The sequence below is a fragment of the Beta vulgaris genome, chromosome 4, assembly GCF_026745355.1.
Source record: "Beta vulgaris subsp. vulgaris cultivar EL10 chromosome 4, EL10.2, whole genome shotgun sequence".
In the NCBI taxonomy this organism is placed as follows: Eukaryota; Viridiplantae; Streptophyta; class Magnoliopsida; order Caryophyllales; family Amaranthaceae; genus Beta; species Beta vulgaris.
In genome coordinates this window covers 56,723,403-56,750,630 of record NC_079205.1, presented here as the reverse complement: position 1 = coordinate 56,750,630, position 27,228 = coordinate 56,723,403, and the positions used below count along the sequence as shown (strand labels likewise).

The window sequence follows — 27,228 nt, the reverse complement described above, 5'->3', positions numbered from 1 at the left end:
ATTATAACATAACCAATATTTGTTGCGTTTATCAAAAAAAAGAGGCAACATAAGTTTAAGTTTAACACACTTCTGACTTCTTAGTTACATCCCAATAATCCCATATTCAACCCTTTCTGTTAAACTCAGCGACACAAGAGTATTTAAAAAAACAAATATAAAAATTAGAGAATCTGAATGATTTCCTCATTGATTCAATGTTATTCACATTGGGAGCAATCGCAACGGATCTTCAAACACAGATATGTGCCAAACAGGGAAAACGATAGAGCACATTTTACAGACTTCTTTCCAGCCAAAATTTTACATCTTCATGTACAAAAAGGGCATCAAGCCAGTGCCCATATATCCTTAAATAGCAGAAGGCATGTACCTCTTATCACCAACTGACCATATGATATGGTAATTACATTTCACATCAGTGTACCTGAAAAGAACAAGAGGCTACTTTCCCTGCATAAAAATTCTATACATGTAATGACCTCTGTAATGCATCAGTAATGTCATCCAATTCAATGACTGGATTGGTCTTCTCAGGTGAGGTCAGATTTTCAAGCTCAAAATTCAGTTCTATGATTTGCTTCCGAAGTTTCTCTCCACTATCTGGTAATCTTGAAACGGTAGCCTGCAGTAAAGAGAGCAAAAAAACAACAATCAGCAATAGGAAATTACATAAAGAAGGCTCACAGCTGGGAAAAAAGTTGGCGTTATGTAGTCGCTTCCTAAAATCCCCTTGAAACTCGGAAAATATACTGAGTGGCAAGCTAAGAAAATAAGTGTATCAACTAATCTCTGAAGTAGCAGGCTATATTTGTTCAGAGATCACCAACTATATATGTCAATCCAAATTGGACAAGATTGTAATCTCTACAAAAACATACAGCATAGATGATCTGAAAGCCAAGAAGTCAGCTTGGCTTGCTATTCAGATGAAGCATGACGCAACTCATCCTCATGATCCACTTCTAAACAAGCATAATACAAATTAACTTAAACAAGCCTGAGTACGTCATGAAAGTTGAACCCCTTTTTTTTTACGGGGCCTGAAAGTTGAACCTGAGAAGACTAACATCTACTGAATTCCCAAAATCAAAATTCCGAACCAGAACAAGATATTACTCTGAAACGTAACATGATTTTCAGCGAAGCACAATAAGACCGTATCTGAACCAAACAGACCCAATATTTAGTTATATGTTACTCATTGCATTTTCACAAATAATTGAATATAAATCACGTATGACACAAACGACAACGGCTTCAGTTAAATAAAAACAGCATCGAACTCTGAATTTCAAATATTCAATTTAAACCAATCCATAAAATACTAAACCTAACCACATCCGATTGACCCAATTGTTAGATCTGATAATCTAGTAGTGTTTCCTAACCATCTCTGTCTCAATATTCGAATGGCATATTAAGAGCAAGAAAGAAAATAAAATCTCAACCACAGCCCACAAGGGAAAAAATCAATATAAAGTGAACAGGTGCAACTAGGCATTGAAGTTTTATGTAGGTTCCTACGTGGTGTAATCTGATTGATGTTTACAAGTAGTAGAATAAAACAGTCAGACCTTATTTGATAAAAGTTGAGAAAGTCGGTTGATTCTCTCCTTGATGTCTGATTCAGTCAATTTAGCAGCACATTGTGGGGATGAGATCATCTTTTGTGAGTTCACATCCTTGGGGTTAAATGCGTATTGAGACCTGTGAAAGTAAAGGCAACGTAACAGCATAAAAAAGATTATATTATGCAAGATTTAACAAGGAAAGAAACAAATAATTATCTTCAAATTCATAAGATTTGGAAATATCATACCCATCCACGTAATGCTCCGTTGAAGAACCACCAAAATTCCTATAAATTTTAGTTCCCATTCTCCTAAGATGAGTAATGAAGAATATTAATGTTTCGATCAGATGCAAGAACTGAATGACTTTCGGATCATCCTACACAAGAGAATCTATTGCCAATGCAAAACGGGGCCTTCCAGCTCCCAATAGTAATGCAATTTTGGCTAGAAGATACTTTGTCATATGGAACATGGGGCTTAAGACATAAATTAACATAAATGCCAAAGAGTTGGACCCTCACCTTGGCTCTTCTTCTTCTACCTGCACAGCTGGTGTAGGTTCTGATTTCGAATAAAGCAAGCTATGGTGACTGACACCTCCAATACCTAAAGATTCCAGGAACTTGATATGGGTTTTCAAGAAGTCGCTCCTGTTAAAAAACATAATACAGAAATTTAACCAACCGGTGAACTAAAGCAAACAACTCAGAAATAGAGACCATGAAGACAAGAATTATAATATCAAGCCAGCTAATGAAGACCATATAAAAGGTAAAATACTATTACAGTGAAATCTGGTCACCATGCTCTTCAATCAACTGCAACTGAGTGGGAGAGACATCAAAACCATCTTTGGGAAGACTGAAAAGCTCCCTAAGATCCTGAAAAAATATGGTGTAGTCAGAACATCAAGACCTCAAGTCCTCAACACATACCATAAGAGCAACACATATATCAACCTAGAAAGTAAAAACAAACAAACCTGCTGACTGAAATAACGGGTTTGTTCTTTGTGCTCTGTGGCTGTTTTGAACAGGCCACCCTTGAATATCTAAAGCACATTTAAGATGTTAGCCAATTAACAAACTGCATATCTACTTCATAATGAATAAGGCAGAGATATAAAAGGTAAACAGAACTGCTAACCTGCATCCTGTATATTTTTTCTTCAATTGTACCACATGTCATCAGTCTGTAGACCACAACATCTTTCTTCTGACCAATCCGATAAGCACGATCTACACTTTGGTTATCCATACTGTAAAGATCAAATAAAATGTTTATTTTATTTGCTGAAGTAAACAGAAAAAAATGAGGTATCTCTATGAAAAATTGGTCGTTTATCTCAAGCACTGCACTCCAAAGCTAATACTTCATCCGTTTTTTAATACTTGCAACGTTTACCGTTTTGGGGAGTCCTCTATTACTTACAACGTTAACATTTTATGCAATATATTATCTCTTTCTCTCTCCTATATCTACTTCGATTTTCCACAGTATGCAGCTCACAAGAAGGTATGGATGACGGTTCTTGCCACTGAATCTGTAATTGGTAGGATCATAGCATCTACAGGGTCTAAATATAGCAATTGCCAGAAAGCAATAGTTATATATACTTCCTCCGTTTTTTTTTAGATGTTACACTTTCTATTTTAGGAAATTTTAAATTAGATGTTACACTTTTATTTTGGGTAATAACTTATCTCCATCTCTCTCCTATCACATGTTCACATGGGACCCTTTTGTTTTTCATTCTCTCTATCTCTCTCCTCTCCAAAAATCATCTAAGAGTCCGTGATTTGAAAAGTGTAACATCTAATAAAAAACGGAGGAAGTATATATACACACACACACACACACACACACACACACACACACACACAACCTTACCCCTAAATTATACATAGCTTGTGTCTTGCTTAATAAGTTAATGACCTACTTCAACATGAATAACTGAATAGTAGTAGAATACAGTAGATTATTGATACATGTAATTGACCTTTGGTTGATATCATCAATGTTTCATTGTTTTCTTGAAGCTAATTGTCAAACTGATTTTATGGCAAGGCATAGGGTCCTATCTTATTGTCTGCAATTGATCCTCGTGAGTTTCATCTTCTCAATCTCATTAGAAAGAATATTCAAAGCTGGGATACCACATAAGACCATATAGACTTCATCCCCAAATATTATCGAAAATGGACAAGGCATTTTTACTTTCCTCTTGTTTACCATACATACTCAGTAAAAGAGCAGGAATTTGAAAAAAAATATACCACTGATAGCATGCTCTAAAAAAACTCAGCATTCATGAATTCACGAAAAAACTGTTTACCTAGGGTTCCAAGCTGGATCAACAACAATTACACGATCAGCCTTCGTGAGTGTCAAGCCAAGACCACCGACTTGAGATGTCAGTAGGAAAATAGGAGCCCCGCGACCTTCTTGGAATTCCTTGATTATGGAACAGAAAAAAAAATCTTCATCATAATCACGGAGATAAATAATTATTAAGATTTAAGAAAGAAGGTAAAACCCCTAACATTTACGATCTTCAATCTGTCACAAGCTTTTGTCGTGCCGTCAATGCGTAAGAACTCAAAACCATTTGTCACCAATGATTCCTGATTGCATCAAAACAGAAGGGTGAGAACACTTAAGCTGGCTGAAGATAAACAGACAGAAATTTCACCAAAGGCCAACTTGATGAGGAATCCAAGCTTTAGAACTAAATATTCTTCAAGGAACACTTACTGCGTCTGACCACCTAAGTATCCAGTCTGAATCCCATGTTATGTACAAATGCAAATGTACAAAAAACTACTAGTTATTGCTACAGTTAACATTTACTTTCCATAACCAAGGCGGGAATAATTTGGCTGTGTACCAACTACCAGCAGAAAATATCAACTAATAAGGTGGTAATTTAACACTTGAGGCAGTGCAAACTGCATAGTGCGGGTAACTCAGGGAGACAAGATCTGTACAAAAAAAATTGCTAGAATAATCAATCATTGAAAATGGGACAACTCAACCTGGAACAGCGTAACTAGCAAGGTATGGAACGAGAAGATGCAACGTGAATTGAGGAGGTAACTGTCAGAGATAGCAACAAGTAAAAATAGGAGAAAAGAATTCTAAGGAAGTAGGTGTCTCCCAACGCACTGACGAAGCTATGAAGGGGTCAAGGGCCCCCCCCCCCTTGTTTTTTTTAAAGTTTGGTATTTTAATTATACATTTAAATTATATTATTTTTCAATGGTTGTACGGAAATTATTAATTATTGGCCCCCTTTATGAAAATAGTCTGGCTTCGCCTCTGCTCCCAAGTGTCTCGGCAAAGACAAGCAAAGCAACATGATCTGAATTAAGATTGGATACCAACATGGTAGAATATAACAGTTATGTCCTCACTTTATTTAAACCATGTACACTGCAAGAACTGCAGCACGTAATTTACGCTGTTAGGTTTTTTAGTTCGATTGTGTCTATCCCTTTATTGTGAATTTGTTTTCACCAGGTGCAAGAACAAACTCAAATTCATTCAATCATGAAGGATATTTGAAGAACAGAAAATCTTCATTGCATTATGCACATAATCACCTTGATGCACTTTGAAGAAATCAAGCAACCTCACTCATGGATCCTAACCACCCTTGTCAAAAAGGATAATTCAGGTGTTCATGCAAGTCGTGCAAAAACATTATACTGACAAACTTATTTAGTTACTTCCCTGTTCCCACATGTATTTTTAACCAACTAAGGCAAGCAAGATTACCCAAATTTTGCTTCCCACCCTGGTATTATCAAAAAGAGACATAATGTGAGTTGCTGAAACTGACCTGAATGAGATTAAGCATTTTGCGAGTCTGAGAAAATATAAGAACACTATGCCCCTCAGGTATTAATTTTTCCTGCAACAGTTCAGAAGGTAGTTTAGAATTATACCAAGCAAACAATGGTTGCATTTTCACTATTAAGATGACTAAAGGAAGGTCCACCAACCAACAACGACAGTATAAATGATATCTTGCACGAGAGATTGGCATGCTTTTCCTGAAAATCATCTTCCTCCGATAGCTGTGCGGCATGCATGGCCAATTTCTCTGCTAAACCACATTCATCTTGATTAAGCATGGAATCCATGCCTTCCAATACATCTTCAGCCGCTCTCTTTGTTAAGAGATATGGATGATCACATATCTTCTTCAAAATCTGTGTTAAATGAAGATCTTATATTAAATCGTTTAGACAGGAAGTGTATTGATTTTCCCATTATGAAACAGTCATGTAATTTTTCTAGCCACCGCTATCTCAAGAAAACCCATCCAAGTTAAGCAACAGATATGTTAAAGCAGATGGCTAAGCATATGTTCACCTGAAGGGGGTTTTGTACTCAGATTAACAGCATATATATGGAATGATAAACAAATGTGCCCCTCAGGTAACCAGGTGCCGACAGCATAACCTTCCCCAAATTATACATACACAACAGACTGAAAATATTTCGTCTCCCGTATTTTGCTCGCTACAATTTACTTGGAAAAGCAAATAGAGCAAATAAAGCATCTTTTTCTGCAGGATCACTTCCGAAAAAACCAAGCTTCACAAATGCATCAATAGTAATAAATCTATAGTCTATGCCAATGTAAAGAAAGAACAATGCAGGGGAAGAACAAAGTGAAGGAAAACAACACTATAAAATACAGTACCGTGATTGCTGCCAGAGGAGAGCCATCAAAAGCTGAAAGCACTATCTCACTTTTCAGAAAGGCTTCATAAAGTTGACGCTACACCAAACAAGGGAAAAGAAAGGCATATGAGATAGCAGTTCAAATTAGAAATATCGAGAAATGAGAATATCCTCCTGTACCTGGCAGCTAGTCAATCGCAGCCACACTATTATCTCGTTCTTTTTGGAAAGTTTTGTGTTCTCTGAATCATCTTCACGAAACACTTCGCTTTTCAAGCGTCTGAGAAAGTAAGGTTGAATGCGTTCCCTCAGTTCCTGCAAGCACACAGAACTGAACCCAGTAAGCATCAACAGCTGCATAAATGTCTCTTCATTGCATATACCTCAATAAAATATATGAATCCTTGCTTGTAAACCAAGCCTACTAATAATGAATCAAAATCCTATTGATGAGTTCGGCTTTCAATATGAAATACAATCTTAACCACTATTAATTACGAGGTAACCACATTTCGTTTTCTTATATCAGCTAATCAACTTTATCAAAATTTGACCTTGTAATATAATATAAGTTGGTCCTAAGCTAAGACAAATGTTGAATTTCCATTCATGAGAAACTCACTTTAAAGAAAAAAGAATAATGACAAACTACTGAGATCAACCAAAAATATTAGAAGAAAAAATATTTCCAGAATTAGGACGATAATCAAACTATACAGAATGGCATACACAGAAAATCCAAGAAATTCAAAGGTACATTACCATTACATACAATTACAAAATCAAGTCAAACATGTACTAGTATTTGGATTTTCAATTACTAAATTAATATTGCCCATTAAACAATGTGCACTTATTATATGTAAAATAGTTGCTGCATATTAGATTAAGGGTCAACTTTAGATAGTGCATTTAATTTCTATTATTGCAGGGTAAAGGATGCGTACATCTAATCCCAACTTCGCCAGCAATTTCATCCAGAGTAAGAACCTCCCTAGAAGCATGATGGTAATGTTGTTGGAAGGTAGATGACCAGGTTTTAGCCCTTATTTACAAAATTAAATCAGGCCGGTAAGGCAATCCCGAAACGACATTTAAATGCCTACCTCATCTCCCCCAAAACTAGTAGAAAATCATCAACAATAACTCAATAATCCTCCCTAAGATAAGAAGGCACAATCATTACCTTTGCAACCACTGAACCAACATGCTTATCTCTCTGAGACGCTTTTTTGTCATTACCACGAAGAATAGGTTGTTCATATCTTTCTCTGAACCTGAATATACAACAAATTTTACATCTTATAGAAAGAGAGCAATCTCCACAAGCCACATGATCAGAAAGAGACATACTCTTTGTTGTCACCCAGTAAATGAGGGCAGCAGAAGTGGAAGAGTGCCCACAGCTCCTGTTTCAGTAAAAGTAAACAACGAGAGACACCATGAAATCACATTTATTCTTCTGGTAATTAGCTCACCCATATCAGAATTGTAAGATAGGCTAAATTGAGAATACCTTTAGGTTGTTTTGTATTGGAGTGCCACTAATGATAATGCGATGAGCACAGGGTATTCCAAGTAAACTCTTGGCTCTTTGTGTACTTGGATTCTTTATGAGATGGCCCTGAAGAGATAATGAATCATAAGCATTTTACTATTGTACTACATAAGACATGCTCGTAGATAGCTGAAAAGGCAAGATTCATGCTCTTTGCAAATCACAAATTTTGATGTCATAAAGTTCTACTACTTGTTACCTACTTCATCAAGAATCATGTAATCCCAAAGAGGGCCATCATCGTCGTCATCATCATAATAGCCACTTCCAGTTAATAGTTTTGCGTTGAACCTTACAATATCATAAGTTGTGATAAGAATACCATCATTCTGCAAGAAAAACAAGGAGTAAATCACAAAGTTCAAGTAGATAAACAACGCAAAACAAATGATGTCAGAATAAAACAGCATAAGAAAAACAAAAGAAAGATCTAAGCTATCAAAATATTGTCTAGCTTTCATATGTATTGATTCCATGGCAATAACTGATCTTAAAACTATGATAATCAACTGGTAAGATTCAACATCTGCTTTCTGTATTTCCATCTCAAATAAAAAAATGCGCATAATCAACGAGTAAAAACTAGCTTAAGGACACAAATCCTCTTTCTATGTCATGTAAAATTGAGTGGTGCAGTAAAACCTGAAATACGTATTGAAGCTCATACTGCCGTAGCTTTGGACATGTTCCAAAATATCTGCACAGAAGGAAAATTTAGAGAATCAAACTAGTAACATTGTAACTTGTAAGAATACCCTCCCCCTCCCCCTCCCCCTCCCCTACCCCCAACTTAACATGGTCATGTAAGCTCACTCTTTTATCTTGTCTGAAAGCCCCACAACAGTAAGTTCTTTGATCCAGTGAGGGATAAGTGTCTTTGGAGCCACAATCATTGCCCTCTTTATCAAACGTGAACTAAACAAACCAGCTAAAAAACTAGCCATCTGAAATGCACAAAAACTGTTAGAAATAAACAACATAGTGACCAGACGATAGTAGACCCTCTAAGAATGAACATTGTAAACTGCATTTTACCTGCATTGTTTTCCCCAAGCCCATGTCATCTCCCAAAATACCACCTTTTCCTTGACAATGAAGAGACCAAAGCCACCTCAGTCCCTCACGTTGATGAGGATACAGCATCTTGCCAATTTTAGGATGCAACTTGTAAGTTGATCTTGGGCCACTCAAAGTTATTGTGTGATCCTCCTTCGAAACAATCTCATTAGTATCATCATCATCTACCACCTCAACCACACTCGAATCACCATGCTCCTTATCTAATAAACCATCATTCCTCTGGACTTTTCTGGTCCAATTGTTACCTCCCACCTCTATACAATCATCCTCATCATCATCAACTTCGTCTTTAATATCATGAACCGCTTTTTTATGAGAAACAACAGGTTTTTCCTTAACTTTCATGCTTACATTCCTCAATTTCGCTTTACCGGCATTCTTATTCACTGAGGTTTCCTCATCAAAATTGTCCTCATCAGATTCACTCAAAGTCCCTCCCTCAACTTCCTTGTTCACAACCCCACACGTCACACCAGATGAAGAACTTGACACATCCGGAGAGCTGGCAAAGGAAGAACCAACGCTACCAAATTCAGAGTCTACCAAATCATCCTTTACAGCCACACTCTTTTGCTTCACTTCCTGCAATGAATCATTGCTCAAAGGAACCGCTTTTAGGTCAACCGGCCTAGGGTTTCTCTTCTTCTCAATCGACATAAACTCAAGCCTAGAACTCAAATCATTCAATATATCCCTAATCTCATTTCCCCCACAATCTACATCTTTCCCACGTGGCGGTGAGCTAAAATCAGAAATATCAAAAATCTGTTGATTCCCCTCTTTTTTCTCATGATCATCCTTCTCATTATTCTCCGATAAAACTTTGCAAAGGCGTCTACGTCCTTGGATTTTCACTTTCTCCACCTTTGGTTTCTCTGTCAATTTAGCTCCAAATTAATATATATACCAAAACATCCAAATCAAAAAAAAAAACCACATACTATTTTAGCTACTTTTAACAACTCTAATCAAACTTCACGAATTCAAATAAACTTTGCCGTTTTTTGAACTTCTAATCATTTTCACTCGAAAGAAAACATAGCCATACAAACATACGAAATTCAAACTTTTACTATAATTCAGAAACACAAATATACATACCAAGAGGAAACTCAACATGTGCAACTTCAGACAAATTAGGGTTTATATCATCACTTCCTTCATCAAAAACCGCAGAATCTTGAGTAGTAATCTCCTTTTCCCTCGAGAATTTGGTACTATCTGTAATCAATTAAACCATAAATAATCTCCGAAACAAAAAAAAAAAAAAAAAATGTCGGAAAAATAAGTACCTGGAGAAGAATCGAAATCGGCGATTGAGAAGTGAGGAACATCATCATCGAATTGTTTAACTTTCGATTGATTTTCTTCAACTGTAAAGAAAAACAACAATGGAGTTTGAGAATTACATAAAATGGAAATAAACGTACAAAAATGTAGGAGAGAGAAAGAGATAGTACGAGGAGGAGGTTTAGAGTGAGAAGCAGAAAGAAAGCGAGTGTGACGTTGGTTGAGACTCAGTGGTTTATTGTTCGTCTTCATCTTCGACGTCGTGTTTTCTTCCATTGTTTTTCTCTCTCTAAAAGCTCTGATTTTTTTCCCGCTTTGTGTTAATGGGGTTTGAATTTTGCTTTGGTTGTATTCAAATTTGATAGTTTGAAGAGTATATGTAGTACAGTACTAGCTAAGGTACTAGGTTGGGAATTGGGATGTCGTTTGAATTACTTTTTCTATTTACATTTTTGGGGTGCAAATTTTAGCTAAAGTATATGTCATGACCTTGACTTAAGTAAGAGCAAGATAAGATAAAGAAATGACATTGTAATTTTTGTAAGATTTTATGTCCGTTTATTAGAGCTGGCAGTCTCTGACACGATACGATAATATGTCCGAAACTTATACGACAAAAATACGAAGTTACTTACTAAGTGAAAACACAAAGTCATCACATTACGACGCAAATAAGCCCAAACATGATATGATTAGATCAATTTGTCATATTATTCAATTCTACGTTTTTATATAGTTGTTGATAAAGTTATATTAACAACTAAAGACCAAACACAAACATGTTTCGATGCGTGTTTGACACCTCTACCTTTTTACCATGGGAGGCTATATAGTTGTAGACACATGTACATGTTGATTTGATGGATAAATGAGGCGTATAGAGGTATCTATTGGAGTGGTGTGTAGGGATGACGATTGGGTTGGACGGGTACGGATGATAGTTCCTCCACACCCGAATTTGCATAAAATTCCCATCTCCATTCCCGCCCCCACCACCCAATGCGGGGGAAAAATCCAGGTCCATCCCCGCTCCACCAGGTATATCTTTACTCCCATCTCTGCCCTACCACCAGCATGCATACTTGCGCGGTGCTCCCGCTTCGTGCATGCGACGTACCCACTTCATACCCGCAACTATCCTCCTAATAATCGCAAACAATCTGTCAGTACTACAGTAATTTATTAATAATATAAGTATATAAATTAAATTTTAATAATAATATTCTAATGTACAATTTGTTTTTTACTAGGGAGTAAGGTATGAGATGAAGGAGAAGCAGTGTAGGGAGGGATGGGTCGAGTATAGGCTATAGCTAAAATTCACACCCGTTCCATATGATTTTCATCCCCATCCCCATCAAACCTAAAACTCATCCCTCTCCCAGTTGGATGGGGATGAGGTTGGTCTCCTACTTATCCCGCTCGCTGCCATCCCCGATGGTGGGTTGAATATTATTCGTGATTTATGTTTGTATGAATGTGGGATTTTGTGCTCGTCATCAATTGTGGAACATTTTTAATGGATATAGCATAGATGACCATCACATGGAATGAGCATGTCAATTAATTATTTAACTTTTCATATGATTTTCATTTTCGGATAACAAGTGTTGATGCCTATTCGAGTGAATTGGTTGGTTCAATTTATACCATACTTTAATGGTAATTAAATTTGTGACATTTTCGTTTAGTGTGTATATATATAATTATTATAAGGATTGCATCACAATTCACAAGGACTTAAGGATGAGATGCATCCTACAAAGGGGGCTCACATACACATGCACGAATGTACACAACTAGATTGGTTAGCATATAGTAACTCTTCAACTAATTGTTATTGTTATTATAATTAATAATACAATGTGTCGTTTGATATGTATTACACTGTTACTAATAGTTTGAGAACAGTTGTGACAAGGTGAGGTCAAGGATTACAAATTGGTCATTAAATGTTCATAAATTAACTATTATTCCCTCTATTCTAATATATAGTTCATATACCTTTGATTTAAAATATTTTTCATTTTGTATTAGTAAGAAATATAAAAAGTTAATATTATGAAGGTAGACATTGAGGCGAATTTAATAAAACCCCACATAAGTACGTTTTTATGTATACATTAATGAGAATGTTTGGTAAAAAAATTTAAAATTTGACCCCCAAAATAGAAATAGAAACTGTATTACAAGACGAAGAGAGTTTTACTATATTTGGCTCGTGATATAAATAAATTGAGAATAGAATAATAGCTTATTTGTTGCAAACTTACAACCATAGCTCCTAGTTTACTTATGGGATTCATATATATGGTGCTTTTAGGTTTCACCAACTAATAAGTTGAACTTATGTCCAATCACAAGTTTAGGTATGCATTATCTTCATCGAAAAAATTTATAAATTTAAGGTATAACTAAACAAAAGTTTTAATAACTTATAATAGGGTTTGGTAAAATAAAGGAAATGAAAGGTAAAAACAAACTTTCTCATGTTTGGTAAAAGAAAATAAAAGGGGTTTGATTGGAAAGGAGAGAAAGTGGAGGGAAAATAATACTCTTAAATCTTTGATTTCCTTTCCTCTCAAAGTTGGAGGAATCTGATCACAAATAAGTACATGCACCCAAGTGCATGTAGAGCATGGTGCACCCTTTTCTAAACTACGTCGTTTTATTATTTTTAGAGTCTATAATTTTAAAAAATTATTGTTATTTGTTTCCTTAAATTTTGCAAGTAAAGATTCCTTTTTCAAATTTAAATTTAAAAGATATATGTTCTTTTACCTTAAGTGTAGATGTTCATTTACTATATGTTATTTTCATTATAACATTTGTTCTTTTATAAATATAGATTTACACGTTCTTTAATTTTAAGCCGTGTGTTCTTTTTTAAAGTAGAAAAGTTGTTGAAAAAAGTTCATGTTCTTTTATATTAATTGTATGTTCTTTTTGGGTGCACAATGAGCATTGTGCACCCTAGTCCATAATCCACGCTTTGGAATCTGATAGGAAAGAAAGATAACAAGCTTTTTACCTATGTTTTTTTTGTTCATGGTTGCTAAATGCAACCTCACTTTACTATACACAACCTAGACACCTCTCATAACTCCATTCACCATCTACCAATTTATGCCCACTTTCTCCCTCAATCATTTCTTTGGCTTTTTTCTAGGGCTGTACCAATTTAATTTCTAAGAATCCCTCCATTTTCGAGTAATTTCTTCATAACAACACAACAAATTCAGTGATTTCTCTTCCTCATTTCTCCATTTTCGTGGTTTTGTCTTCCTCTTTCTCCATTTTCATGATTTCTCTTCCCCTTTCTCCATTTTCGTGGTTTCAAAACAGAAAACTGCAAACAACAAATTGTGAGTTACAATTTGGGAGGAAACTGCGAAAATTATTGAAGGTTCGAATTTACGGTTTCGTGTAATTTGCACGAAACTGTGGTTTCGTGCAATCTGCATGAAATAAAATAGACCGTTTCGTTCAACCTGCATGAAAGAGACTAATCGAGTTCGTGTAAATTGCACGAATCAGGAAAATCGATGCGTAATAATCGCCCGACAATGCATAATGACGAAAAAATGAACAACATACATCAGATTGACATTCGTTTGAGTCAAAATTATCGTCTATTGAGTATCAAATTAAAATATGTGAATTAGTTCTTCTATGAAGTTCTTGTCCTCTAAGGCTTTATTTGGTAGGAAGGATTTGAATGGAAAAGAAAGGAAAGGTAAAAATAAACTTTCTCCTGTTTGGTAATAGAAAATAAGAGGGGTTTGATTGGAAAGGAGATGAACTAGAAGGAAAAGAATACTCTTAAATCATTGCTTTCTTTTCCTCCCAAAATCGAAGAAATTTGACTGGAAAGAAAGTAAGAAGATTTTACCTATGTTTTCTTTATTTCTTTCCTTTCCCTTACTAATGACAACCAAACATGTGATTTCTCTCAAATCCACTAATTATACCAAACATTAGAAACTACAACTACCTTATTTTCTCTTCTTTTCCTTTCTATTCCTTTCTTTTTCATTCCTTTATTAAAAGAATACCAAACAAAGTGTAACAGTTAGAAAGGAGGAGGAGGAGATAATATTTTTAGAGAGAAAAAAGTTTTTTTTACAAAGAATATGATAATAAAGGTTTTTTGGGCTGCGTTAGTAAAGTGAGGCTGCATTTACATTTCGTTTACTAATGACAACCAAACATGTGATTCCGCTTAAATCCACCAATTATACCAGACATTGAAAACTACAACTACTTTCTTTTCTCTTCTTTTCCTTTCTCTTCATTTATTTTCTCTTCATTTACTAAAAAAAAAAATACCAAACAAAGTGAAGGGTTGCTTATAAGAAATAAATACACTACCTTGAATGGAAAAAAGTTGTGAATTTATGAAAAAATTATGCATCAATCGATGAAATAAATGATCAATTAATACATTTTTTTTTTACATTTTTAGCTTCTTATATGCAGCATTAAGGGTTGCATATAGCTTTTTTTAAAATTAATAATATGTTAAGAAATATGTCATTATTTTAATTGTTAGCAGATTAATTATTAATATGTAGTTTTAATATTTTTTTATAATTAAATATGTTAATGATCAAAATTGTACATTGACAAACGTGTCATTCAATGTGATGCAAAACAAATAGAATATTTATTTTAGGTCAACCTTAGAGAAATTTATATTATGATGTATTATATTCACATTTAGTTTCGACTGAATATATTCAATAAGGCATTAAAACTCCCCTTTTTTACGTGCACCATTTCATTATTCACGTTTATCGAGATATTATTTAAACGTCAATATTTCTAATTGCGTATAAGTAGGAATTATTAAAATTTGATATTTGGGATCCTTGCATTGAGACAGTCCTAACAAGACACTACTTGACTATGTTTTTTAAGGACTCTATTTATTATTATATAATAATAGAAGATATAGTCTTATAAAATTGGTTGATAAATAGTGCCAAAAATGAAACAGTGCAATTAAAAAAACAGTGAAACTATAAGGTCAAATAGCTCTTACAAGTCGCAAATTAGATCCTACACGGAGGTGTAGGATGAGCATCCTAGACCTTGTCCACGTGGCTGGCTTTTGGCAGTATTTTTGAAAGTGGGTCAGCTCTTTCTCTTTCATCACTCACTCATTCACTCTCTTTCTCTCTCATTTATTTGCTGAAACAAATATTTTAATGTACAAATGCATATGGTTTGGTGTACAATAATATACGAGTGTATATTTGGGGATTTTTAGTGATCAAAGTAATGATCATCAATGTACATTGTGATTTATTGAATTTTGGTATGGGACTGTAAATGTACATATTGAATTTCATTAGTGAACAAACATCAACACACACAGTGTACAAAGATTGGAAATTACTCACTTGACATATTTCGGTATAGGACTGTAATTGTACATATTGAATTTTATTAGTGAACAAACATCAACACACAGTGTACAAAGATTGGAAATTACTCACTTGACATATTTCGGTATGGGACTGTAATTGTACATATTGAGTTTCATTAGTGAACAAACATCAACACACCCAGTGTACAGAGATTGCAAATTAGTCACTTGACATCAGATTCAGGATTTGGGTTACTTTCAGCTGGGGGGCTGTCATTATACATTTTGATTTTGTTAATGAACAACCGCGAAGCCAAGAATGTACAAGGAGATTGAGTGTGGAAAAGAGAGAAGTGGTGAACAGTATACGGGGGGAAATGATGGCGGTTGACATCAAATCAGTTATTAAATGGTGAACAGTAACAGTCAAATCAATTACTTTTTGAATTTTCAACATGTACACTGGATGTAATGAGAATGTACATTGACTGTCAAATCAATTACTTTTTGCATGTTGAATGGTGCGTTTCATTCTTCTTGCCTTGCGTTTTGGAGCCGGTGTAGGATGCTCATCCTACACCTTGGTCCAGGATCTACTAATTGCTTACAAGTCCAAATGAAAACACCGCACACTCTTATTTGTTGTTTTGAACTTATTTTCAATTCAATTCAGTTTCCACCCGTTTAGTTTTTTTTTTTTTATTTTATTTTTTGTCCCGTGTTAGTTTTTCTACTTTCAGTTGACTTAAGTTTAATTTGGTTTATCTCCTTACCAAAGAATGGGCATTAATAGTCTTAATTCAATTTCTATTTCTCTTTCTATTACTAGAACTGTAAAAGGTGTCCCATCTTTCCCGTGTTAGCTTATCTCTTACATTGTGCAGTTCCATGGAAACTCAATAAAACCAAAAAAAATGCTCCATTCAACTTCAATGGCGGCAACGGCTATTATCCAGTTAACTCGGATTACGCGCCAAATTCCCGTTGCATCCTCCATTTTCACCCCAATTTCATCTCCTTTACTCCTAAACTCTTGCCGTATCTCTTTCCGCTCTAAGCGACCTCGCTGTCGTCGCCTTTCCACTAGGAATTTCACTGCATCTGCGTCTAGTTATGGCGGTTAGTTATCGCTCTCTTTCTCTCTCCTCATTTTCATGTTTGAATTGAATGTTAGAATTCCTTTGCCTCTTTGGTTGTCGTTGAGGCATTTTCACAAACAGTTTGTGTTCATACTTGAATTGTCGAGTAGTTATCGAATTGCTGCAATGTAGTTAACAAATTCAGCTTTACCTCAGTGATTTTTGTTGAATTTTATATGTATTTTATGACTTTGATTATTAAATTTGATTATTATTGTTAGAGCTAGTTGAAGTCTTACCTTGTGACTTGAGTCCTACATTCTGATTACAGACGACTATGCGTAGATGAAAAGGCCTAATTCAGAAGCGTTCGGAACATTTTTTGGTGGTATATTGAGCAAAACAATAGTATACTTATAACATAAGGTAGTACATTTTATAAAAAGAAGTATATAAGGGGTCATTTAGTTCACTATTTTTGGGCTTCAAGAAACGGAATCAATTACTGACTCCCTTTCTTCTTGTTTGGTTCAACTCCTCATCAATGCATTACCATTACTTGATGGTAATAGATTCTCCCAATTTGTTACCTTCCCGTTACCTTGAAGTAACAAAATCCATTACTTGAAGGTAATGGTTACCATCATTTCCATTCCTTAGCTCATACCAAACACTCAATAAAAGTAACCAATTTTGTTACCATTCCCCTTCTCTATGTATATCCATTCCCTTTCCATTCCTTATGTTGAACCAAACGACCCTAAAAACCTGGCATATGGCCTGATTATATTATCACTATGATGTTTTTGATTTCAATTTACTATTTTATTGAGTAAATGTACTACTCTTTTTGTTGGATATACTGCTTTTTAAGATGATCTGAACAAAAAATTGTGAAGACAGGTTTGATTTGGGCAAAGCTTATTCTTCCATAGGCTGGTATCAATTTTGAATAATATTCAAATTTTTCTTGACCTTGTATAGCTAGGATAAAAACCAATCATATTATAGCTTTATGTAATTGAGATAAAGAGTGACTGATCACTGTTGACATACCTATTTCCCCCTGATTTTATGAATTCTAACTGGAAGTTCCTGTTGGAGCAGCTGATGAAATGTACGACGTGATTGTGGTTGGAGGTGGACATGCTGGATGTGAAGCTGCTCTTGCCTCTGCTCGTTTAGGGGCAAAAACTCTTCTTCTCACACTTAACATTGACAGAATCGCGTGGCAGGTAAATGTTTTTTATGTAAGGTGTAAAGGAAATATCGTGTTCATTATCTCTGGCCCATTTAAACTTCTGACTTAGTTTTGTATTAGTTTTTGAGTCAAGTCGTTATGATTGAGCCTTGAAAGTAGCCAGATTGTTGAATCCATGGCTTGAGATAGGCTGTTGGATTGAAACCAAATGTTGTCATATTACATCTACTTATTTTTGGTGAATGGATGTAATTCTAGGTTATCGTCGAAGTTCATTATTTTTGCACTAAGTCTGCGTTGCATGCTCTGCACACATTCAATAAGTAAGAAGTATATAGATAATTAGATAAGTGCACAGTGTACCTTTTTTTTTTGAGGGGAAAGTGCACAGTGTACCTAATGAAAAAGAATTGATGCAAAATGGACTGAAATGTGATTTTTATTGTGGATGTTGCTGACATCCATGTCTATGCACTGATTATGAAGGTGTGTATAATTATTTGCTATCCTAAAGGATAGTTTTTTGCACTTCAGACTATTTTAGCCTTGTCGTTTACTCTCTTCAGTTTTCTTCAGTCTACTATTATTGTCTTGGTCAGCAGTAAAGTTGAATAAGAATTTGGATGCAGCCTTGCAATCCGGCTGTTGGTGGACCTGCAAAATCACAACTTGTACATGAAGTGGATGCTCTTGGCGGTGAGATAGGGAAAATCGCTGATAGGTAATTTTTTTTATTGAAATATTGAGTTCCGAGAAGGCGGAAACACCATTCACCAGACAACTTTTGTGATTTGTACTTAAGAAAGATGAACTAAAAAAAGTATTACTGGACGATACAACCATGACTGTGCATCTTCTGCTATTTTCAGCCTATATAAAATTAAATTAGTCTCTATATCTGAACGAATTGAGCTGCAGTCACAATGTCACGACTTGATTTGGATAGCCTGTTGAGTTATATCATTTAATTTGTTAAGGAATCTGATATAGTCTATTGATACTATAGCTGTGCTTTTGAAGAATGTTTGTGTGAGAATTGAGATATCTGCCCATAGCCCAAAACATTTATATTCTGAAGTTTTTTCTTATAAATAACTTAGTGGCTTTTCTTTGTTCATATTTTAGGTGCTATATTCAAAAGCGTGTTCTTAACACATCCAGAGGCCCAGCTGTTCGAGCACTGCGTGCACAAACCGATAAGAGGGAGTATGCTATGCAGATGAGGAGTGTTGTTGAAAAGTACATTTCTACTACTTAGCTATTTTTGCAGTGACTCTATTTATTTGGCAGCATATGATGAGTGATGACAGTTGAGAACTTTGTTTTGCCTGTTTAAGTTAGCTATTAACTTATCTTTTGATATGCCTCTTTTCCTCTATTTGATGTTGTTCCTTTTTTTTCCAAAAAGCTTAGGCTATCATCCTTCTGTTTGGATGTTGTCACTTTGCTTCGTTAAAGTCTTGTCTTCCAAAAGAAAATGCAGTTCAAGGAGCTGTTTAATTCTCCTCGCCGGTCCATTTTGTTTGAGATAATGTATTTTTCTTGTCGTATTTGCTATGCTAATTATCGAGGATGCAACAATTTTGAACATTTTTCTGTGAGGCCAGGTAAGAAAGAATGCTTTTTAAATGATATACTAAAAGCACATGAAGATGTCTCTCTAATATATGAGTAAAATGCATATTTCACTTGAACAATATATCTGTGTGTTTGTCTTTTGTATTTGTATTCTTCCATATGCTAATTTCTGTAGTTGATCTATTTTGCAGCACAAATAACCTTTCTATAAGAGAGGCTACGATGACAGATATCATTGTCGGGAAAAATGATAATATTGAAGGTGTTCGGACTTTCTTTGGAATGGATTTTTACGCACCTTCTGTTGTTCTTACAACTGGGACATTCATGAGTGGCAAAATCTGGGTTGGCAGAACCTCTATGGATGCTGGAAGAGCTGGAGAGTCCGCATCCCATGGAATCACTGAAAATCTTCAATGTCTAGGATTTGAAACTGATAGGTTAAAAACAGGGACTCCTGCGCGAGTGGACATTCGTAGTGTAGATTTTTCCAAATTGGAACCTCAACATGGAGATGAAGAGGTCCTATGCTTAAATCTTATGTGTACGTTAACTGTTATGTTTTGAGTGAAAATTTTTAATCCAACTTCCGAGTTCCGAGTTTTGGTGGAAGTTCTGTTTTGTATCACATCATGTATTTACAAATATTGGTGAAGTCCACTTACATGGTCTTTGGTTTGCTTGTATGTGGAGATATTCTGACGCCGAAATGATGATTGAGCAGGTTGGCTGGTTTACCTTTGACCCTGAGCTTCACATTGAAAGGGAACAGATGTGCTGTTATCTGACACGTACAACAAAGAGCACGCACACGCTGATTAAGGAAAACTTGCATGAAACTCCAACATATGGTGGGTGGGTTGAAGCTAAAGGACCTAGATATTGCCCTTCCATTGAGGATAAGGTAAACTTTACACATTAACAATGTCATGCAAACTGCATTCTTTTATTCCAAAGCCCCCATTTCTCAATCTAGTCTGAAACGAGAAAAGAGAAGAGCCAGCAGGTAGCTAGTTTCTTTAGAGATGGAGGTTCTCTAGAGCCGGGTGAGGAATTGCAGAGCAACATGTTTTTGTTAGTCTGTAGGAATTATTATCTCAAATCCTAAGCACTAGTGTATGTGACCAAACAGAAATCTTTTTTTTCACCTTCACCTTCACCTTCGTTTTCTTTTTCTATATGTTTATTGGAACTGTAATATCTCAAATTTCAAGTAAGTGTGGATTGCGGGTAGGCTTGGACTGACATGATCAGATTTGGTGAGGATGCTGGAATTGAGATTGTGACATTGTGTTTTAGAATGCAGGGTGACATGTGTTATAAAATGAGGAATTAACTTAAAGTGATGAGAGAGAAAGAGATTAGCAGAGCCACATTGTCTGCAAGTACAATAATTGGGGATGCTTTCAAGGTCTATCTAGTCAAAGTACTTGTTACTTTGTTCATCTTTTGTGAAATGTGTTGTTATCACATCAACATCTATGCTGTTCTGGGATATCATAACAAGAAATACTAGAGTATGCGGATGCTGAGGCAGGAATTGCTTTGAAGTGAAAAAAGGTGGGGTGCCTGTAGCAAGGGAATTAGCACACTCTGGTGCTCTATTATTTATATACTAGGATCTATGAAATTCTAAATCTATATCGTATCAACTCAGTGCATGTTTCTAGTTTCCTGTATATATGGTGGGGTAATTGGGGCATAGGTGAGCTCAGTGTTATCCCTGCGCAGTGGCTTATTCTGTCTTCTCATTTCCTGTTGAGCACTGTTCTATGGAGACCCTGCATCTGTTATTCTATTCTCTTAAAATCTCGTTGTATCTTATCCTCTTTGTTGCTGCAGATTGTCAGATTCCAAGATAAGGAATCCCATCAGATTTTTCTCGAACCAGAGGGCCGAACTGTGCCTGAGCTTTATGTACAGGTATTCTGCAGTTTTGTTCTTCTTTCATCGCTTTGGATTTCTTGTGCTTAGTTAATGGCATCCGTAGCTGTCGGGAGGTTATTTCTGTATATAGTGCAAGTTCAACAAGAATATTTTTCATCTTCTAATTTTTTTGTTTAACTTCTCTAATTTGGATTGGTAATAACTTTCTACATTTCCCCTGAATTTGATATTATATCTTCATATGAATAATTTTTTGCAGGGATTCTCAACTGGTTTACCTGAGAGACTGCAGCTACCACTGCTGCGAACATTACCTGGTCTTGAAAACTGTACCATGTTGAGGCCAGCTTATGCTGTCGAATATGACTACTTACCTGCTCATCAATGCTCTAGATCTCTGATGACCAAGAAGATTCAAGGTCTTTTCTTCTCTGGTCAGATAAACGGAACAACTGGCTATGAGGAAGCTGCTGCTCAGGTTTTTCTTTTATCCCTTCTCTTGTTCCTTTCTTTCTTCCCTATCTTAGAGTTGAACGATAATAAATTATTACTAATGTTCGAGAGTAGATGACTATCCCAGGCCATATCAGAAAACTGAGAAAAGAGGCTGTCTTGAAAGTAGCAGTAGGCATGAGCAGGGTGACTATAAAGCTAAGAAAACTCTCTATGTATAGTAAACAGATTAGGCTTTATAGAAAATCAATCATGTATTTCTCTAATATAAGCATACTAAAATTATGCATGGATCTTGCTTTGCTTAACCTTCAAATTATACACGTATACTATAATTAAGCATGGATCTTTCTTTGCTTAACCTTCAAATTATACACGTCTTTCTTGGGAAACTTGGGTATTCACCAGGATAAGTCCATTATTCCATAAGTGAGCTGCATCTTGTTTGCCTCTTCTGTAGGGCATCATTTCTGGAGTTAATGCTGCAAGGAATGCTGATGGTAAATCTCTTATTGTTCTTGAGAGAGAAAGCAGCTATATTGGCACTTTGATTGATGACTTGGTTACCAAAGATCTCCGAGAACCTTATCGAATGCTAACAAGGTACTGAAATGTGAAATTTCATGAGCTTAATACTTTTATTTCTCTAGAAGTACCAAAAGAGTAATGGACTTTTCTCCTTGTTTCCTTTTTTCATGCTCCTGCTAGTCGTTCAGAACACCGGTTGCTTCTTCGTGCTGATAACGCTGATAGTCGTCTGACGCCTCTGGGCTATGAACTTGGTTTGATTGATGATAGACGTTGGAAACTCTACCAAGATAAGCAATCACGAATATCAGAGGAGAAGACTCGGCTGAAAAATGTCAGGATATCAGGTTTAGTTCCTCATCTTTCTTCTATATTCATTTCTCCAGGGCAGGAATTTGTGGGTTGGATAAGGGCATTAGTCAAAGTTTTACAAGAATTTCTTGAGATTCTCTTGAAGATGTTCAATCATTGTGATTTGGCTTGCTGTACGGAAGTTTCTGAAAGCTGCTGTGTACCTCTAGCGGTTTGACACTCTGACTGGCTATGTGATAAAGGCATGCTTCTTGGAGATATTATAAGAGACCTGAACAAAATATTGAATTAGAATTGACTACCCTTTGTTTTGGTGCAACAATGACTAATTCTTCCTTCGATTATGTAACGTTGGTTGCTTTTTGCTTGTCAGTCATTGATAAAGATAACTCTTTTTCGGCCTACTCTTTTTAATTGACCATTTTCTGTTTCTGATTTTACATCTTCTTTTCTCTTTTTCCTATGCTGACTTAAAGCATTAAGCAAAGTAATATATATAAATGGTGCAAAGTTGGTTGAACAAAGAAGTAAAATTCCTGAGTGTCTTTCAAGTTTCTGATCCTCTTCTTTTGAAGTACTTGTAGGTGGTGATCTGGCTGCTGATGTTTCCCTATTGTCTGGTCAACCAGTGAAGGATTCATCAACGTTGGAGAGTCTTCTTAAAAAACCACATGTAGAGTATAAAGTTCTGGACAAGCATGGTTTTGGAAATCAGTGCTTATCCAAAATGGAGAAAGAATGTTTAGAAATTGATATCAAATATGAGGGCTTCATTATCAGACAACAACGGCAGCTGCAACAGGTTAGTTTCACGGGTGCTATTGGCATGCGGCCAAGCATGTCTTATAATATCTGTCTCAACATCATGCTCATATGTCTTATTCATATGTTCCTTTATAGATTTGATCTTTGCTCCATTTATAGATGGTTCATCAACAACACAGACCACTCCCAGAGAATCTAGATTATAACTCAATGACTACTTTGTCTAGGGAGGCACGGGAGAAACTCTCCAAGGTATATATACTCTCTTATATGTAAAATCTGGTGGCATCTGAGAGGGAGTGATTTGATCTTTTGAATTTTTGTGTAACATCACTTCTCTGATGATTATGTGAAAATTTGATTGGTAAGATGCTATTCTTTGTGGCTCTTGTATTTAGTACCGAGTTTATATCATTGCCACAAAACCCGGAAAGCCCGTATTTTGTGCTGTTTCTTGTACGATTAGAATCCTACAGGATCAACTTCAGCTTGTAGCATGCAAGAGTAGGGTATAACCTATATGATTATCGTTTGTTTCAAGTTCAACAGCAACTGACTTGCCTTGGCTGCTTGGCATAGTTCAAAGGTTTATAATGTGAATTATATGAATCCATTGAACAGATGTCCTGAGTAGTCAGTTTCATATCAGCACCCTCACATTTTTTACAGTAACTTTCAGGTTATCATAATACCCACTATACCATGTTATATTCTAGAAGTTGAAGTGAGGTTAATTTAATTTAGTTTGTGAGGTCTTTCCAATGTTGGGGGATGAGGGGCTCCCCATAACTCCATCACAATAGGCTGGAGGCAGGGACTAGTAGTAATTAGGTCAGCTGGTTTTGAAGTTAGAACTGCACCATTGGCCCAAAGGCAATAGGCTCCTCAACCCTTTAGAATCTATTTTCTTCACAGAAATGAGAAAAAAAAACAAATCACACATGGTCAAAAGACGAAGGGGCCATCCCTAGAATTTAATCACGGGATGGTATAAGGAAACATATAGTCCAATTTTCAAGCTTGTGCTTTGAGTATGCATTAATGAACTTGTCCCATGGACGTAATTCCTTGGTGGTTCTATTTGACCTGCTTTTTCTTTGCCCATTTACAATTACGAATTCTTTATTATCGTCCTTGTAATTTTTCCAAGGTGCTATAATTGTATGTTGTTCTGTATTCTCGTTCTTCCCCATGAAAAGGGGGGGGGGGTTGGGATTTATTGGGGCTCATCTATGAAAGGGGATAGTTGATAGCCCTCCCCTGTCCTGAAGACCTGCCACTTGCATGTCAATGGGATTTGATTGCAAGTATCTGAGCTTAACAAGGAATGCCAAAACATTGAGCATTGGGGTTGAACGTGATGCTTGTGTCTCTTGTCTAATTCTTCCATGCAGGACACAATGATACTAATCCTTATATTCAGCAGCCATTCTTGTGACTGCCTTCTTTTTGAGGCACGTCTCTAAATGTAGCTTCACTTTTTTTTTGCAGGTAAGGCCACAGACCATTGGCCAAGCAAGCAGAGTTGGCGGGGTAAGCCCGGCTGATATCACTGCTCTCCTGATCCTCCTGGAAACTAACCGAAGGCAAGTCCAAGAACAAAAAAGGCGCCAATTGATGTCTTCTGTTTTGGTCGAGTCAGAGAAGGAAGTTTCTGAGTCTTCAGTGGCAGAGGCAATCAGCACTTAGTATGTGTACTGATATGTCGGAAATGTGACTAGAAACTTATATCATGTGCGTAGAAGCCCAATGCCACACCGTTTCAGTATACTGTGGGTCACATGATAAACTATTCTGATTCCCGCGTGTTGGACTGTTGGAGATCTGTGCCTCATCATGTATGGTTTCTACTTTCGGGGTCTTCATTTTTCAAAGCAACCGGCTCTGATCAGAGTATGATCAGAGTATTTTAGCACCATCGGAAAGACATGAGAAGTTAAAGCTCAAAAAAAAGGTGATGTATCTGAACTCGAAATCCAGAATTAGTTATGCAGTTGCCATTTTTGTGAATCAACTCAGTTTTGATCCTAGCATGACATGTCATTATAAAGCTTAAGGAATTACCGAGATAAATTAGCATATTATTTTTTCCTTACATGGTTGTAAATATGAAATATTCCTTCAGTACTATTAATTTTCTGAAGTGTTAAAAGGCTCCTCTTTTCTATTGTTCAGTACTTCTCTATATATAATATACTAGTATATATTTTTTTTGAGGGGTGTGGGATGGCAGTTGATTGGTCCCAGTAAGGCTAGTGGGGTCAGGCATGTTGCCAATCTGGGGGCTCTATCTCCAATAAAAAATTGGAAACCGGAAACTGCTGAATGCTGATTCCATGATGCCTAGTAGAAATAGTTGGCACAAACTCAAAACTCGTGTTTTAACCAAGTCATTAGTCAACTGTAGATTTAGTTTGATTGATTGGCTAATCACTTCATGATCTCTCCAATTTATGCCCATATCGTGTTTCCATGTACCCTATCAACCTATCAATCTCCCGGCCACTAATTACTCAACCCCCCCCCCCCCCCTCTCGCTCTCCAACCCCTTTTCCCTTCTTTTGTTTCATCTCCTGTGTAAGGACATTGATGATGGACAATAATGTAGCGTCCATTGCTCGCCGCTTCTCATAAAGTCTGATTTCTTTTCTTTTCCTTGTCCTCTGAAATTTCCGATCAATGGCGGTACCAGAGAATTCAAAGTTAGGGATTTGCTATATATGGCTCATCTCTTTCATCCTTTTCGTCTTCACAGTCTCAGGTGCCATCTTCTTGCTGATGTACATGATCCAGCCTACATCCCCCACCACTTCTTTGTACCCTGTTATCGGTGTGTCTCTCATTAGCTTCCCTTGGTTCTTTTGGCTCCTTACAATCCTTTATCGGATTGTGTCACGTGCTTGTGGGTTTAGGATGAGTTGTTTTGGTTCCTATGGTGCTGATCACCCTGATGATCGTGTTCCTTCTGGTGCGCCGGCCATCAACAATGGTGGTGGAGGTGGTGGTAGTCCTGTTCATAATGCTAGTATAGCCACTACTAATGGTATCGGTGAAGTCGAGAATGGCGTTAATGGTGATTTAGAAAATGGGAATAGGAATGAGAACGGGAACGGGAACAGGATGTCTGCGGTGGGATCGCAGCCAGGAAGTCCAAGGCGGGTTCATTTCGGAGGGGTGGTAATATTAGGTGAGGATAATGGTGTTGCTCATGAAAACCAGGGAAACCCAAAACCAATATCATCACCAAGATCATCATCGTCATCATCTTCGTCGGAAAATTGTAATGAGAGTGAACTGCCTCTGAGATTTTCTATGGCCTCTTGAATTTTGATCTAGGCAGGTCAGAGAATGATATAGTTCATATGATTAACATCTGACAGATCAGTCAAATTGGTCGCAAATACATTAAGGATTTAAGGCTAAAGAGGACTTGAACACCTTTTCGGCTTTTTTCTGATGGCAGAAGAAGATATTCTCTTCATCTTCTGAGTTGCTAGATTTTCTAGCCAAAACAGAGAATTGAATTTAGAACAATTTAGGGGATGGGAAAGATGGAGATTTCGGATTTAGGAACGGGAATTCTGAAAATTATATCGTTGTATAGAAGATGTGCAAGTTGATTATGGCTTATGCTTAATTGGTCCGTATATATATTGTTTGTATTCATAAATTTTTGATAGAGATACCAGAGATGAGTTCTGAATGCCGAGGAAGATGGACAAACTGTTGTTATTATATAAGGTATATAATTTTCAGTAATTTCTCATACTAGTAAGTTTTTTTGATGTGTTTATATAGGGTGTTCTCTTCAACTTGTTTTTCTTAATTTCTCATATTTAATTTATTGAATTATTCGA

The 27,228-nt window shown here is 36.2% G+C and overlaps 3 protein-coding genes across 7 annotated transcripts; 2 read left to right on the top strand and 1 right to left on the bottom strand.

Annotated features, from left to right (window-relative positions):
- Window positions 1-156: 156 nt before the first annotated feature.
- On the bottom strand, window positions 157-10,568 carry LOC104890586 (protein CHROMATIN REMODELING 24). The gene is made up of 23 exons (XM_010676126.4): window positions 10,368-10,568; window positions 10,200-10,280; window positions 10,009-10,128; window positions 8,863-9,782; window positions 8,641-8,771; window positions 8,470-8,524; window positions 8,031-8,156; window positions 7,786-7,893; window positions 7,623-7,678; window positions 7,456-7,546; window positions 6,450-6,584; window positions 6,289-6,366; window positions 5,582-5,791; window positions 5,419-5,490; window positions 4,121-4,201; window positions 3,913-4,031; window positions 2,724-2,835; window positions 2,560-2,628; window positions 2,364-2,458; window positions 2,099-2,227; window positions 1,823-1,885; window positions 1,578-1,710; window positions 157-625 (listed from the first exon to the last, which is right to left on the bottom strand). The coding sequence occupies exons 1-23, from the start codon at window positions 10,471-10,473 to the stop codon at window positions 467-469; spliced, it is 3,249 nt and encodes a 1,082-aa protein (XP_010674428.1). The 5' UTR covers window positions 10,474-10,568; the 3' UTR covers window positions 157-466.
- A 5,623-nt stretch (window positions 10,569-16,191) lies between these two features.
- Window positions 16,192-25,545, top strand: LOC104890587 (uncharacterized). Of its 5 annotated transcripts, none has more exons than XM_010676128.4 (13): window positions 16,198-16,687; window positions 17,755-17,882; window positions 18,478-18,569; window positions 18,974-19,087; window positions 19,618-19,948; window positions 20,151-20,330; window positions 21,269-21,349; window positions 21,573-21,791; window positions 22,227-22,369; window positions 22,475-22,641; window positions 23,182-23,408; window positions 23,531-23,623; window positions 24,863-25,545. In XM_010676128.4, exons 1-13 carry the CDS (start codon window positions 16,483-16,485, stop codon window positions 25,058-25,060), a joined length of 2,178 nt encoding a protein of 725 aa, XP_010674430.1. In that variant the 5' UTR covers window positions 16,198-16,482; the 3' UTR covers window positions 25,061-25,545. The 5 variants fall into 5 exon arrangements, with proteins under 5 accessions (XP_057250384.1, XP_010674430.1, XP_010674431.1 ...); XM_010676129.4 differs by having other exon boundaries at window positions 16,201-16,687; window positions 23,191-23,408; XM_057394401.1 differs by lacking the exon at window positions 24,863-25,545 and having other exon boundaries at window positions 16,192-16,687; window positions 23,507-23,623.
- Window positions 25,546-26,050: 505 nt separating this feature from the next.
- On the top strand, window positions 26,051-26,695 carry LOC104890588 (hypothetical protein). Its single transcript, XM_010676130.2, has one exon. It carries the CDS (start codon window positions 26,051-26,053, stop codon window positions 26,693-26,695), a length of 645 nt encoding a protein of 214 aa, XP_010674432.1.
- The last annotated feature ends 533 nt before the right edge of the window (window positions 26,696-27,228 follow it).

Bases quoted from the DNA above. Each gene is read 5' to 3' on its own strand.
- LOC104890587 (XM_010676128.4), top strand. From the start codon at position 16,483: ATGCTCCATTCAACTTCAATGGCGGCAACGGCTATTATCCAGTTAACT. The intron at 20,331-21,268 runs GTAAACTTTACA...TTGTTGCTGCAG, and splicing joins GCCCTTCCATTGAGGATAAG to ATTGTCAGATTCCAAGATAA. The intron at 21,350-21,572 runs GTATTCTGCAGT...AATTTTTTGCAG, and splicing joins TGCCTGAGCTTTATGTACAG to GGATTCTCAACTGGTTTACC.
- LOC104890586 (XM_010676126.4), bottom strand. From the start codon at position 10,473: ATGGAAGAAAACACGACGTCGAAGATGAAGACGAACAATAAACCACTG. The intron at 10,129-10,199 runs GTACTTATTTTT...AATTGATTACAG, and splicing joins CGATTTCGATTCTTCTCCAG to ATAGTACCAAATTCTCGAGG. The intron at 6,585-7,455 runs GTAATGATTGTG...GTGTGCTTGCAG, and splicing joins TTGGTTCAGTGGTTGCAAAG to GAACTGAGGGAACGCATTCA.
- LOC104890588 (XM_010676130.2), top strand. From the start codon at position 26,051: ATGGCGGTACCAGAGAATTCAAAGTTAGGGATTTGCTATATATGGCTC.